The 12,657-nt window shown below is 50.0% G+C and overlaps 1 protein-coding gene across 2 annotated transcripts in view; it reads left to right on the forward strand.

Moving 5' to 3' along the window:
- The first annotated feature begins 905 nt into the window (after positions 1–905).
- The window catches only part of RASGRP1 (RAS guanyl releasing protein 1), a 78,495-nt gene continuing 66,743 nt past the window's right edge, over positions 906–12,657 (forward strand). For both annotated transcript variants that reach the window (XM_032856879.1, XM_032856880.1), the window contains exons 1-2: positions 906–940; positions 5,393–5,577. In XM_032856879.1, coding sequence (XP_032712770.1) covers positions 906–940; positions 5,393–5,577 — 220 coding nt within the window. The remainder of the gene's footprint in view (positions 941–5,392; positions 5,578–12,657) is intronic.

A 12,657-nucleotide genomic window follows, 5' to 3' on the forward strand; every position in this document is an offset into this window, starting at 1 on the left:
CGGATTTGGGGGGATGGCTTCACTGAGGCAACTTATAGAAGGCCCTTCAGCACAATGCACTCCGTCAGTCAGCTACTGCTATCAAAGCTGTGTTTTGGCCAAGCAGAGCTAGGGCACCATTCCTGGCCCTGCCTGCTGTCAGAAAGTTCTTCCCACCGCTCCCCGCATCTCCCACACCCACAGACGCCAGGCAGCTGTCTCCCGCCAGATACGGATCACACCTCCGGCGCGCACCTCCACACCCGCCGCCTCCCGCAGGGTGCAGGGCGCCAATCTCCAGCCAAAGTCCTGCAAATTGCTACTACGAAGGCACGGAAGGCGCGGGCCGAGGCAGAGCCACACCTGGGAGTTGGCTCCCTACCCCGCCCCTGGCGGCGCTCGGATAGATACAGGGAGCCCTGCGAAGGGGCCAGGGGTCCCGGCGAAGCGGGACTGAAGTGCAGGGGAATCCCCCTCCCCAGAGCCGCTCCGCGAAGCCCTAGCCCTCGGGCTCACGCCTCCTCCGCGGCGCCCCCCAGAGCCTCCCCAGCGCTCCCCTTCGGACTTCAGCCTGGGGCAGCGAGAGGCGGGCAGCGCGGTGGGGCGCTCGCGAGTGATGGGGGCGGGTTTCGGAGAGGAGCCGAAGCGCGCCACACGGCTCCTCCGCCGATAGCATCAGCGCGTGTCAGGTGGTTGGTGCGGGCGAGAGTGCGCGCGCGCGGGAGGGCGAGAGGGCGCGCTCCCAGAAACTTTGTGCCTGCGGGTGCGCCTCGGGCGGGCTCTTCGGCTCCGAGCGCTGCAGGTGGGCGGCCGGGGCGGAGGGGCCCAGCGGGCGGCGGCGGCGGCGGTGGCGGCGATGCGCCGCGCTCCGCCGAGCCCGTCCCGGCGCGCTAGGTGAGGTGGCCGCGGGAGCTCCGGCCGTGGCCATGGGCACCCTGGGCAAGGCGAGAGAGGCCCCGCGGTGAGTAGGGGTCCGGGCCCTCGGCGGCGCCAGCTTCCTTTTTTGGGGCGGGCGGCCCCCTGAGCCCTCTCGGGGAGGGGGTGGGAAGTGGGAGGACGACGAGGGCGCCTCCTTCTACGGGAAGTTGCTGACCCGAGGTGCGAGCGGCGGCAGGCGGGGGGCTCGGCTCAAGTTCGGGCGGAGCGGCGCGCGGGGCAAGTGGGGCAGAGAGCTGGGTTGTGCGCTCCGCGAGCTCCGGAGTTGCACCGATTCCCCCCCGCCTCCCCCGGCTCCCAGGCGTCCGGCTCCTGGGTCTCTCGCTCGCGGACTTTACGCAAAATCCGCACCTGCTACGGGCGCGGGGCACGGGGCTCGGGCAGCGCCACCTGGCGGCCTCCTCCGGCTCCCAGCGGACCCCGGGCAGGGCCCGGAAAGGCCGGCGGCAAGCCCCCCGAAACACACAGCTTTCTGGGTGGAAACTGTACCCCCCTCCCCGCAACTGCGATTCAAGAGAGATGTCTTATGAGGATCTTGAAGATGAAGGAAGGGTGATAGTGCAGAATCTTTTGGCAGGAGAAAGCGGCCTGGAGGGGCCAGGCAACTTGGAGCCTGTCCCCCTAGAGCAGGGAGGGCCTGGCTGCAGCATACGAGTGGTGCTCTGCCCAGCTCCCTCCACGTGGACTCCGGTGTGACTGCGCTGTGCCCAGCCCGCACAGACAGGCCCGGGAGCGGCAGGAAGGGTTAACCTGCTGGACTTTATGCAGCCAAAGGCCTTTGCCCTCTCTGCACTCCCGCTACGGGGGGGGGGGGGGGGGGGGGGGGGCTTGTTGCCCCAGGGGTCCAGCGGGGCCCTTTCGGCTGGGGGGGGGGGGGGGGGTGGGCCTTGGTAAATTACATTGCGTCTGTACTGTAGGGGCTGAGGGAGAGGACAGGACTGGAAAAAATCCTCACCAGAAGCCAATTAAAGCCACCTTCCACTGCAGAGAAAGTTGGGGAAATCTGTGTTCTCTTCCTCCATTTCGTCCCTTCCTGGTCTTGGCTAGATTTCATAAAAAGTTCAACCCGAAAGTGTGTGTGCCCTCCAGGGAGGCACCTGTGCCTGGAGAGGATTTGACCTGAACCATTTAGGAGTTTTGACAGCCTCCTGTGGCAAACCCCACTGGGCCTTGGCCGCTCCTGGTCCCAGAAAACACTTTCAGGTTTATCTGTTTCTCTCTCGGCCTTTTTTTTTTTTTTAAATTTACATGGGAACATTTGGCTACAGTCCTTTAAAAATATGCCTTTGGAGATTTAGACTATTCTTTCTGTGGATTGTTTGATACCCTTAAATATGCCTGTAATGGAACATTTTATGCATCCTTACCTACAGCCATTTCACCAGAAGAGAGCGGGGTTTGCAGGTTTGACAGGAAGCAGCTGGTCAGGAGACTGCCAGCAAAAAGAGCAGAGTTTCCTAGTTTATGGCGCAGATAACCCCATTTTCCCAGACCTCTCGGGTTGCAGTTTGGTTTTTAGTAGCCTCTCTTCTCTGTCGTGTCTCGGGCCTGGAGCCTCTGAGTCTGTCTGGCCTCAATACTCCCAGACTAGGTCTCTCACTTTCCCTTCCCCCCACCCTTAATACTCCCTTCACGCTCCTTCTTTCTGCTTGAATCTCCCCTGGTCCCTCTTATGTTCCGGTAAATGCATCTACCTCTGAGAATTACCTTGGGAACCAAAGTGGTTTCCTCTCCTGCTGACATTAGGAGAAGTGACTAGAATTAGAGCCAGGGGCAGTTTTCAGAGTCCTTGGTGGTGGTCGATACCACCAACGGAGAGACAAAATGGAATTTTCCCTGGATCCAACAGTTGACAGACTAGAGTTAATACCTGGGAGCCCCAGGGGCAAAAGCCGGATGTGGAGACCCAGCCTCCAGTAGCAGTTGCCTCCTCTTGGGGGGCTGAGGAGAAGTAATGGGGGTGGCCTAAGAGAAAAGGACTCCTCTTGAGAAGGACTCTATGTCATCTTTCTCCACTTTGCCTTGGGTGGAGGTCTTCATGGTGAACAGGCAGCAGTGAAGGCAGAAGCTGACCATTTCCTTTGGACACTCAGCTCCAGGTTTAGAGAGTTGTCAGTACTTTCAGAAAGGGAAGGGAGCCTGACTGCGGAGCAAGGCCTAGGGGCACAGGAGGCTTGGCTTCTACCAGCTTCTGCACCAGCAGCCAGTGGCACTGGCTTTCGGAGCCTGGACCTCCCCATATAGAAATGACTATGAAGAGTCTGCCTAGCTCTGGTGTCTGAGGACTGTGCCAGAGGCCTGCAGGAAGAATAAGACCTGAGATTCAGCCTTTAGGGTAGCAGCATTGCTTTTGGAGGAATTTTTTTGTCTTGAATTTTCCAGCCCTTCTGTGACCATCTGCTTACAGATTCTTGTGTAGCGAAGGGCACATGGTTCCAAGCACAGTACATATTTATTAAATAAAACCAGAGAGGCCCCAGGTACAAAGCCCAGATGTAGCACGGGTGAGTTGTACAACCTTGACTATGTACTTTAGCGGCTTTGAGACTCAGTTTCAACTTCATGAAATGGAGATAAGATCTTTCTGGGGTATCAGCTTTGAAAACCATTTAAATCCCCAGTACAGTGCTTGCCATATCATAGGTACTCAATTGATTATGTTCATTATTTTCTCTTGTTTTCAGATACTGATCTGATCCTGGGGTTATCACAGGGCCTAGATAAAAATCAGTAATGGTCAGACACTTGATCAGATCCGGTAGCACCAACTTGATGTTTCAGGAATCACTTCCTTGGGTTAGTATATTCTCAGCCAGTAGCTGAAGCAATTTCCGTGGCCTCGCCCCAGGTCAAAAGCAGAGTCCCGTGGCCACTGCTAGGCAGCGTCCTGGAGCTAGTTTGAAACAGAGCTCAAAGGTCATGGTCTTCCTTCCACTAGTCTGGCTGTGGACTGAGAGTGGCCCAGAGTTTAGTGCACGATCTCTTAGCTGGATTCCCGAAACCCACATGTGCCCCAGCATTTTATTTTGATCTGAGCGTTTCGGCTCCTTCTAGATGAGATTCAGTCTTCTTGGAGCTGCTCCCCACACCACTCCACCTGGAACTGGTTCTCTCCTCTAAGAACATAACACTTCTCAGGCTTGACACCCACAGGACACTTAAGATTTATGGGGTTGTCTTTTCATGGACTAGGTCTGATTCTTCAACTAGATTTTTGAATTAAGGAACTCCTCGTTCACCTTTATACGACAACAGCAACAACTAGCATAATGAGTACGTTTTCCAGTTTATAGAGACCCCTCCCAGAGACTCTCCCACTGTGGTCCCCTGCCCCCCTGGCCTATCACAGTGTCTCACTTATAGAATAAGCACTTATTAGTTGATGCCATTATGTGTTTATCAAAATACAGAGTGAGTAGCTGAAGTTATGGATCTGAGGTACAGATTTTTTTGTCTCCTCTTTGTTAGTAAACTATGAAATAACCCAAACCACAGAATTAATTATATGTTTGAAGAAGTTACTAGCAACAACACCCATCACTATTAAACTTGAAAAGATTATAGATATGTATCTGCGAGTATGTCTAAATGGGAAGGAAAGTAAAATGCTTAGTTAACTTTCATATATCCTTTTTCAAACAACTTGACATGCACTCATGAGGTCATGACCAAAGATAAAGCTAAGTGAGAGGGGGTAAGGGTACCCTGTTGGACTCCTAAGCCATTTCCAGATCCAGATTTCTTTTACATTCAGTTCTGGAGTAAAACTCCCTTTAGCTCTGTGGGTTGTTGTTTTTTTTTTTTTAATCAGTAAGGACTTAATAGAATATTTAGTGGTAAGAAATGACGCAATGATTGCCTGTATTATCAGCAATGAAAAACAGAACCTTAAATCCAAGATTTGTAAGAAAGGCAGGATTAGCTTCAAATCTAACCACCACCACCATAATCCTCTGCAGGTGGGTCCTTAGTCTTTGACTTTTCCCCCAAAGGCCAGAGGTATTTCTGGTAGTCCCTGGCCTTTCTGCAGCATCTCTGGTATTTCTAAAGTTGAATTAATTTAGCCGAAGACGAGACCGAATTAAGCAATTCTTCAGAACCAAGTCAGCGGGACTCCCCGCTAAAATCAATTATGGCTAGGCGCAAAGGATTGTCAAGACGGTCTCGCCTCAGCATCTCCCCTTTGGGAGCTGCAGCCAGCAGGCCAAAGCAGTTGCAACCCACGACTAAGAGCCCGGGTTGCAGCCCTGAAATCTCACCTCCTTACTCACTGGGGAGTTATCTCTTTAACAGCCAACCAGTCCGTCGGGTGCTTTTGCCAAGTGGGAGGGGTATGTCTTCTATCAGCCCAGCTCTCAGGATTAATTGTCTTATCTCCACTCCTTTCCTGTCCTATCTGCCTTCAGTTCTCGGAGCTGCCGGTTAGTCTGTCCCCCGGCTACTCGGCTCGCTCTCACTGCCTCCTCTTTTTCCCCAGGAAACCTTCTCATGGCTGCAGAGCTGCCACAAAAGCCCGACTAGAGGCGAAGCCAGCCGGCAGCCCTGTCCCCTCCCATCCCATCCCGGCCCAGATCACCCAGTTCCGAATGATGGTGTCTCTGGGACATTTAGCCAAAGGAGCCAGCCTGGACGAGCTCATCGACAGCTGCATTCAGTCATTCGGTGAGTGGCTAACTGCCCACATGCATAAAAATCTCTGTATTACTTTGTCCTTCGCTAAAAAGTTGCTATGTAGAAGAGCAACCTAGATTGTATTTGGGCTTTAAAAATATCTTTTGAGCCTTTGAAATGGTGGAGACCGTGTGCAGTGCTGCTGGCACGTGACTGTGTGGGTGTAATAGGTCGTGATGAGAGGTGTGATTTCAAGTGAGAAAAGTTACTGAGGAGAGTTTACACTTCCATTTCTCTTAGGATGGAGGTTTTTCTCGTGATGAGAAATCTCATAAAATGCTACTGTGCCTCTGCTGCTGGGACATTTTTCTGCTCTGGTGTTCTTAGGGCACGCAAAGCCTCGGTTCCGTGAGCAAACACGGTCAGCAAACAGAAATTTGAAAGCCTTTGGGTCATGGGGACAGTCAAGTTTCATAATTCCCCTTATAATTGGAGGGTGGTTGTGATGGGCTAGGGAAGGACAGGGTGAAGCCAGAATGGTGTGGCTGGAAGATTCTGGTCAGTAAGTATTGTGATTGAAGGTCAAGGATCTGGGGAAGAAGCAGACAGACACACACTCACTGTGAATGGTCTAGAACACTGCACGCTGTCATCACCATCCTCAGCATGAAGGGTGCACCACTTTGTGTGGCTCACGAGCAATTATCTGCAAAGATGCCCATTTAAAAAAATTTTTTTATAAGCACTGTCTCTTTTGGGATTGTTATTTGTGAAATAGTGATGGGAAAGTACTAAGTATGGGCTCTGCTCCAAAAAAGGTATGCTTACAATTGATGGGAAATTCATAGATTTCCAGCATCACTGTCCCCTCTCCGTGCCCCCTTTGAGTCTGTCTCTCCCACCCTGAAGGGGACGAGGACATGTGGCTCAGCTCCCAAGTGCCTTCCCAGCCCAGGCCCTCATGGTGCCTCCTGGGGGTGCAGGGGAGGTGTGACCAGATCCCAGGCAGCATGACATGGAGAGTGCACGTGGGTTAGAATTCAGAGCTAGGGATTATTGGCTGGACATGTTGACTGCTTGGTCAGACCTTATTTATAGAATTAGGGAAGATACAACATTTTAGGGATACTCTTTTAGTATACTCTACTACAACATTGAGTAGTTTTGATTATTTCAACCTTGATGTAAAGCACTGCTTCTCAAATGTTCCTGCAGAATTACATGGAGGTGTTATTTTTTTAATAAATTGCTGGGGCCTACCCCCAAAGTTTCTGCTCTGGTGGGTCTGGGGCGGCACCCAAGAATTTGCTTTTCTAACAAGTTCCCAGGTGATGCTGGTATCGCTGATCCAAGAACCTACTTTGAGAAGCGCTGCTTTATTGTTGTAGAGTTTTCTTTTTTTTAAACTTGGAAAAGAGGGAACATTTTTATTATAACTGGGTTAGTCTTAAATTTTAATTAAATTTCATTTATGCTCTAATCTTACAGTAAGGAATGACTTTGGGAGCAGGGTGAGTGGTTTTCTCTTCTTAAATAGCTTTAGAAAATACACAGGCAAGGCAGGGAGCTAGCAGTCGGGAGACTGGTGGGCACATGGCTGTGAGCAGCGTTGTTCCTCGTGTACTTTACTTTCAACTCCCCAGTGGAATGAACTGCAAAGCTCCTTGCAGGGTCTTGGGAGTCATAAGTCTGTCTGTTGCAGGGCACTGTGAACTGTTTCAGGAATAAGGATTTTTCTTCTTTCTCCATTTCGTTGTTGAGAAAATAGGGACCAGGGTTGGAGAAATGGTATTTATCATGCTAACTTTCTTCCTCGTGTGCCAATTTGGCAACTGCTGGCTGAGGTCAAGGCTGTTTTCCTAACCTTCCAATAATCACGACATCAGCCTGAGAAATCCAGGACCAATTCTGAAGTCCTTCCCCGAAAGAATCAAGCCTAATTCACCCCCCACCCCACAACAAATCCTACAAGGGTGAAAGATACATTGTTTTCTGGAATATGTTAAACTGAGAAAAAAGTATCTTAACATCCAAAAGCTGTAAAAATCCCATTGAGTCCAACAGTCTTTCATCCACACTCAGGAAGCATTGATTAAGCTGCCGTCCCCCACCCCTTGCATCTGACACAGGCTGGGCGGTGCATGAGGGGAATTACAGGGACCAGACAGACCTCTATTCCTTTATTAGAGCTTTGCAGACCTGGGGGATGCACTGTTCAGGAAAAAATAGATACATGAGGCAAGACAACGATCAGCTAAGGAATGCAGGAAGAATAAATTCTTCATACACAGAGAGTTTGAGGAAATCCACTTCACGGGTGAGGGCACCGTAGGGAGAACAGCCACTGTTCTCACAGCTCCCTGGCCATGGGACTGCAGCAGGAAAGTCTGATCTCGAGATTTCGCAGAGTACGTACTACACGGTTTCGTGTGGCAGAAATGTATATGAAATAGGTGAAAAAGAAAAGCCACAGCTTGTCTGGAGGGAGTGGGAGACGCAGAGTGATTTTTGAGTGCTGGGTTGTCCGGGCCCTGTGTAGTGGGGGAGGGGAGCGGATCTTGAACTACAGAGGTGAGCCGAGCTGGGGATGGATGGCTAGCAGCCCTTGACAAAGAACAATCCAGGGCAAAAAGCCTGCTTGTGCTTCTGCAGGTCTCCTCAGAGGTGATCTGAAAATAGTGCAGGGCCGGCCTCGTGTTTCTCTTAAACCTTATCTTACTGGTTCTTTTCTCAGGTTTGTACTGAAAAGTTTTGCTGCAGCATAAAGCAAATCTAGCCTAGCTTTCTGTCAATGAGTTTAGATGCCTTCTCATTTTAAAACCAGTGAAAAGAGAGGGAAATAGTACAGAAATGAGGCAAAACTTTTGGTTTTTGGTAATCTCGCACTTAAGACTCTGGCTTTGGCTACTCCCACCAACTTGGGGAAAAAAAGCCTGTTTTGAATCTAAAGAGTAATTAGTTAATTTCTTTCGCCCTGCTTTCTCAACCTCACCTTCATGCAGGTGCTTTGAGGAGGATTGGATTAGCCAGGTCTGTGCTGTCCAGTATGGTAGCCACTGGCCAGATGAGGCTATTCACATATATACTTCAGTTAATTAAATCTAAATCACATGTAAAATGTAGTTCCTCCCAACATTTCCCAGTAAGCCTCACTAGCCATAGTTCAAGTGCTCAGTAGCCAGGAGTGGTAACTACTGCTGGACAGAGTAAACGGAAACTATTTCCATCACGGCAGAAGGTCTGCTGGACAGTGTTACATGGGGTAAATGGTTGACTTGGAGGGGAAGAGCAACAGAGAGACCTCCTGGAAACTGTGGGATCTGCATTTTCCTAGCATCTCTAGATAATAGTCTGAGCACTGTCTAAGGCGTCATGGACATTTGGATCTAGCATCTTTACTGACGCCTCTCTAGTGCTCTTAACCATTAATTACCACCCACACTGTTCTCAGTGCTTTAAAGGATGGCTGACCGGCACATCCAGACTAAGGGTATTCTTGACGGTCTCCAGCGAGCCTCCCGTTGTCACAGACAAGGTCACAGACCTGTGATGAGAAACTCAGAGCCTTGAGTCATAGTTCACTGCTTCAGCCATGAGACAAGCCACTCCGACCTTCGGTAGTAATCAGAGGTCATGCTTTACCTTCTCCGCATATTATTGCTCGTTAATCTACTCTTCAGAGGAGCATAATGAGGCAGATCATCACAACCTGGTACATTTATGTCAAACATACGTGAATCACACCATCTGTTTCAGGGGTAGAAAAGACCTATGAGATCATCTGGTTTTTAATGTTTTCACTTTTTAAGAGGGCTGCCAGCATTTGGGGGCCAAACGGAAGGCTTCCCATGTCCAGATTCACAGAACTCTTCCCTTGCTGCCTTCTGAATGCAAGACAGCGCTGAACTGCATCAGAAAGAAAACTGCAAACATGTCTCAGAAAGGGACCGCAGCAAGGAGCCCTCCTGCTCCCAGGTGGGGTGTGGGAGGATATGCAGCGTCTTTGTCGTACCTGTCAGTGTGAAGGGAAATGCAGCTTAGCTAATATCTTATGTTTATAGAGTGTTGTTTAATTTTTCTTGGCGTTCCATATGTATTGGTTTTCTTTTCAACTCAAAACCACTCTGAAATTGACAGGTCAGGTGGTATTGTCCCCATTGGACAAATGAGAAAATAAATTGAGTCTCTGAGGATTGTGGCAATTTGCCTCATGCCCCCAGGTCTAGAGAGAAAACATGCTGCCTGTGTGCTTTTTCCTCTGTCCCCACCAGCCACTTGGGACCTGAGCTGGGGTGCGCTCAGACCCTTCTCCTAGGGAGGCCTCCCTTCGTGCAGGGGACACAGAATAGGCCTGAACCCTGTACCCACATTCTGCAGGTCTGGAGTCCTCCAGGTGAGAAATTAAACTCCGTTCAATATGAGAAATATTCATTAGACCCCCTGTGTATATGTCCCCCTGAAACTCTATCTTGAACAAAGTGTTAATTAAAATCACCATACGCATTGTACTAGTGCTATACAAAGACCTCCTAAGCTAATAGGGATATTTTCTGCACCATGGAACACTTAGGTGTTGAAAGCATTTTATAGACCTCAACTTAGTAAGGGCAAAAACTGTTAAAACCGGAGCCAAAGAAGGCAGACACACATGTGTTGGGACCACACACAGTTTCCTCTGTGGCAAAGGGAAGGCGAGGTGTTCCTTACCATTCTGCAACTTACAGTCTGCGCACCAAAATGAGCTGCCCAGAGGCAGCAAGGACACATGACCAGAAGCCCAGGGCCGTGATCTTGAGCGGCACTCCACCCAAGAACAGGCTCCAAGGAACAAAGCCAAGTGTTAAGAAGGGGCTCATTAAGGAGATTCAAATTAAAACCACATTGAGATACTACCTGACACCAGTTAGAATGGCCAAAATTAGCAAGACAGGAAACAATGTGTGTTGGAGAGGATGTGGAGAAAGGAGAACCCTCTTGCAAGTTGGTGCAGCCACTTTGGAGAACAGTGTGGAGATTCCTCAAGAAATTAAAAATAGAGCTTCCCTATGACCCTGCAATTGCACTACTGGGTATTTACCCCAAAGATACAGATGTAGTGAAAAGAAGGGCCATCTGCACCCCAATGTTTATAGCAGCAATGGCCACGGTCGCCAAACTGTGGAAAGAACCAAGATGCCCTTCAACGGACGAATGGATAAGGAAGATGCGGTCCATATACACTATGGAGTATTATGCCTCTATCAGAAAGGATGAATACCCAACTTTTGTAGCAACATGGACGGGACTGGAAGAGATTATGTTGAGTGAAATAAGTCAAGCAGAGAGAGTCAATTATCATATGGTTTCACTTATTTGTGGAGCATAACAAATAACATGGAGGACATGGGGAGATGGAGAGGAGAAGGGAGTTGAGGGAAATTGGAAGGGGAGGTGAACCATGAGAGACTATGGACTCTGACAAACAACCTGAGGATTTTGAGGGGGCGGGGGGTGGGAGGTTGGGGGAACCAGATGGTGGGTATTGGGGAGGGCATGTATTGCATGGAGCACTGGGTGTGGTGCAAAAACAATGAATACTGCTACGCTGAAAAGAAATTAAAAAAAAAAAAAAAGAAGGGGCTCAAAGCCCTGTCTGTTGTGGATGACAGGTCCTTTGTGAGGAAGACCAGAGCTGACCCAGTAGCCTCCTCAGTGGGACCCCTGGTTGCTGGGGTGTCACTTTTGAAAATGGTCCTTGGGACACCCATGTTGTAAGGCGTAGAGGCCTCAGAGAAGCTGCCAGTCATGACTGTTGTTAACCCTTTGGAGCGCATTAGCGTTCTATGACCAAGATGCTATTGATTCCCAGGAGTGCCTCTGCTGCATCTTCGATGGGCTGGCAGCACCCAATGCCCCAGCCTGACGTGTCTGCCCTCTCTCAGGTGTGAGGTACAGTGATTGCGAGGCTCGAGAAAGGAGGAGGTGGGAGGTCCCCTTCACTCTCATCTGTGCTCTCCTCTGTGGTGGTGTCCATGGCAGCCCTCCCTCTGTGATAGAAAAATGTCAGTGCATAAGGTTGTCAGTGTCTCAGGAATCCTGAGCACATTAAATCAGTGAGTCCGTCCAGAGAGATAAGGGTTACTGCTGAGAGACTGACAGACAGTAGCTGAACACTAACTGTGGGCTGTGTGGGGTGCTGGGCCTTTACCTGAGCTGGGCCCGTGAATCTTCACGGCAACCCTATGAGATGGGTATTATTTTGCTTTATTAATTGCTAGGGTGTTGAAGCTTGGGGATGTTACATAGCCTGTGGAAAGTGGCCCACCTCATTAGTGGGAGAGCTGCTGGCATCTGAACTCAGGTTGGTTTATCTCTGAGGCTCTTGTTCTTTCTACTCTACTAGAGGTTCTCCAACTTGAACTTGAGCAGTAATTGTTTGGGGGAGGGAGGGTTTCATTCAAATTCTTGAAGGTCACCTCCAGAGATGATTTTTTATTTACCGCACAGTCACTGTGGTTCGGTTTTTGTTTTTTTTTTGTTTTTAAAGATTTTATTTATTTATTTGACAGAGAGAGAGAGATCACAAGTAGGCAGAGAGGCAGGCAGAGAGACAGGTGTAAGAAGCCTCCCTGCTGAGCAGAGAGCCCGATGTGGGTCTGGATCCCAGGACCCTGAGATCATGACCCCAGCTGAAGGCAGAGGCTTAACCCACTGAGCCACCCAGGCGCCCCAGTCACTGTGGTTTTGAGGGAGGCGACCCATGAGTAGATTTGGAGAAATCTTGTTTTCTAGCACACTTGCTGGCCCTTCTCAGGTGTGCAGACTCCCTTCAAAACTTCCGCCCGTTAGTCGTTTAACCGTGGAAATCAACAACATGGGTGTCTATTACAATTACATTTTCGTTCTTTGCACTCCAAGGCAGTATTCCTTGCCTTCGTTTCCACCTGTCAGCCACACTCAGACCAGTTAACTGGGGTGCTTTAGGGCCTTGCTCCTTGCTGTGTGCATGTTCCCCAGAGGTCGGAGGCCTGGAAGTAGTGGCAATGCTGGGAAGCAGGAGAGGTGCTTCATCTAAGTACTTCCCAGAAGTGCCACTTTTCTGAGGCATCTGGGTGGCTCAATCGGGTAAGCATCTGCCTTAGGCTCAGCTCA

This window comes from Lontra canadensis, unplaced genomic scaffold, assembly GCF_010015895.1.
Source record: "Lontra canadensis isolate GAN:19392208 unplaced genomic scaffold, GSC_riverotter_1.0 scaffold12, whole genome shotgun sequence".
NCBI lineage: Eukaryota > Metazoa > Chordata > Mammalia > Carnivora > Mustelidae > Lontra > Lontra canadensis.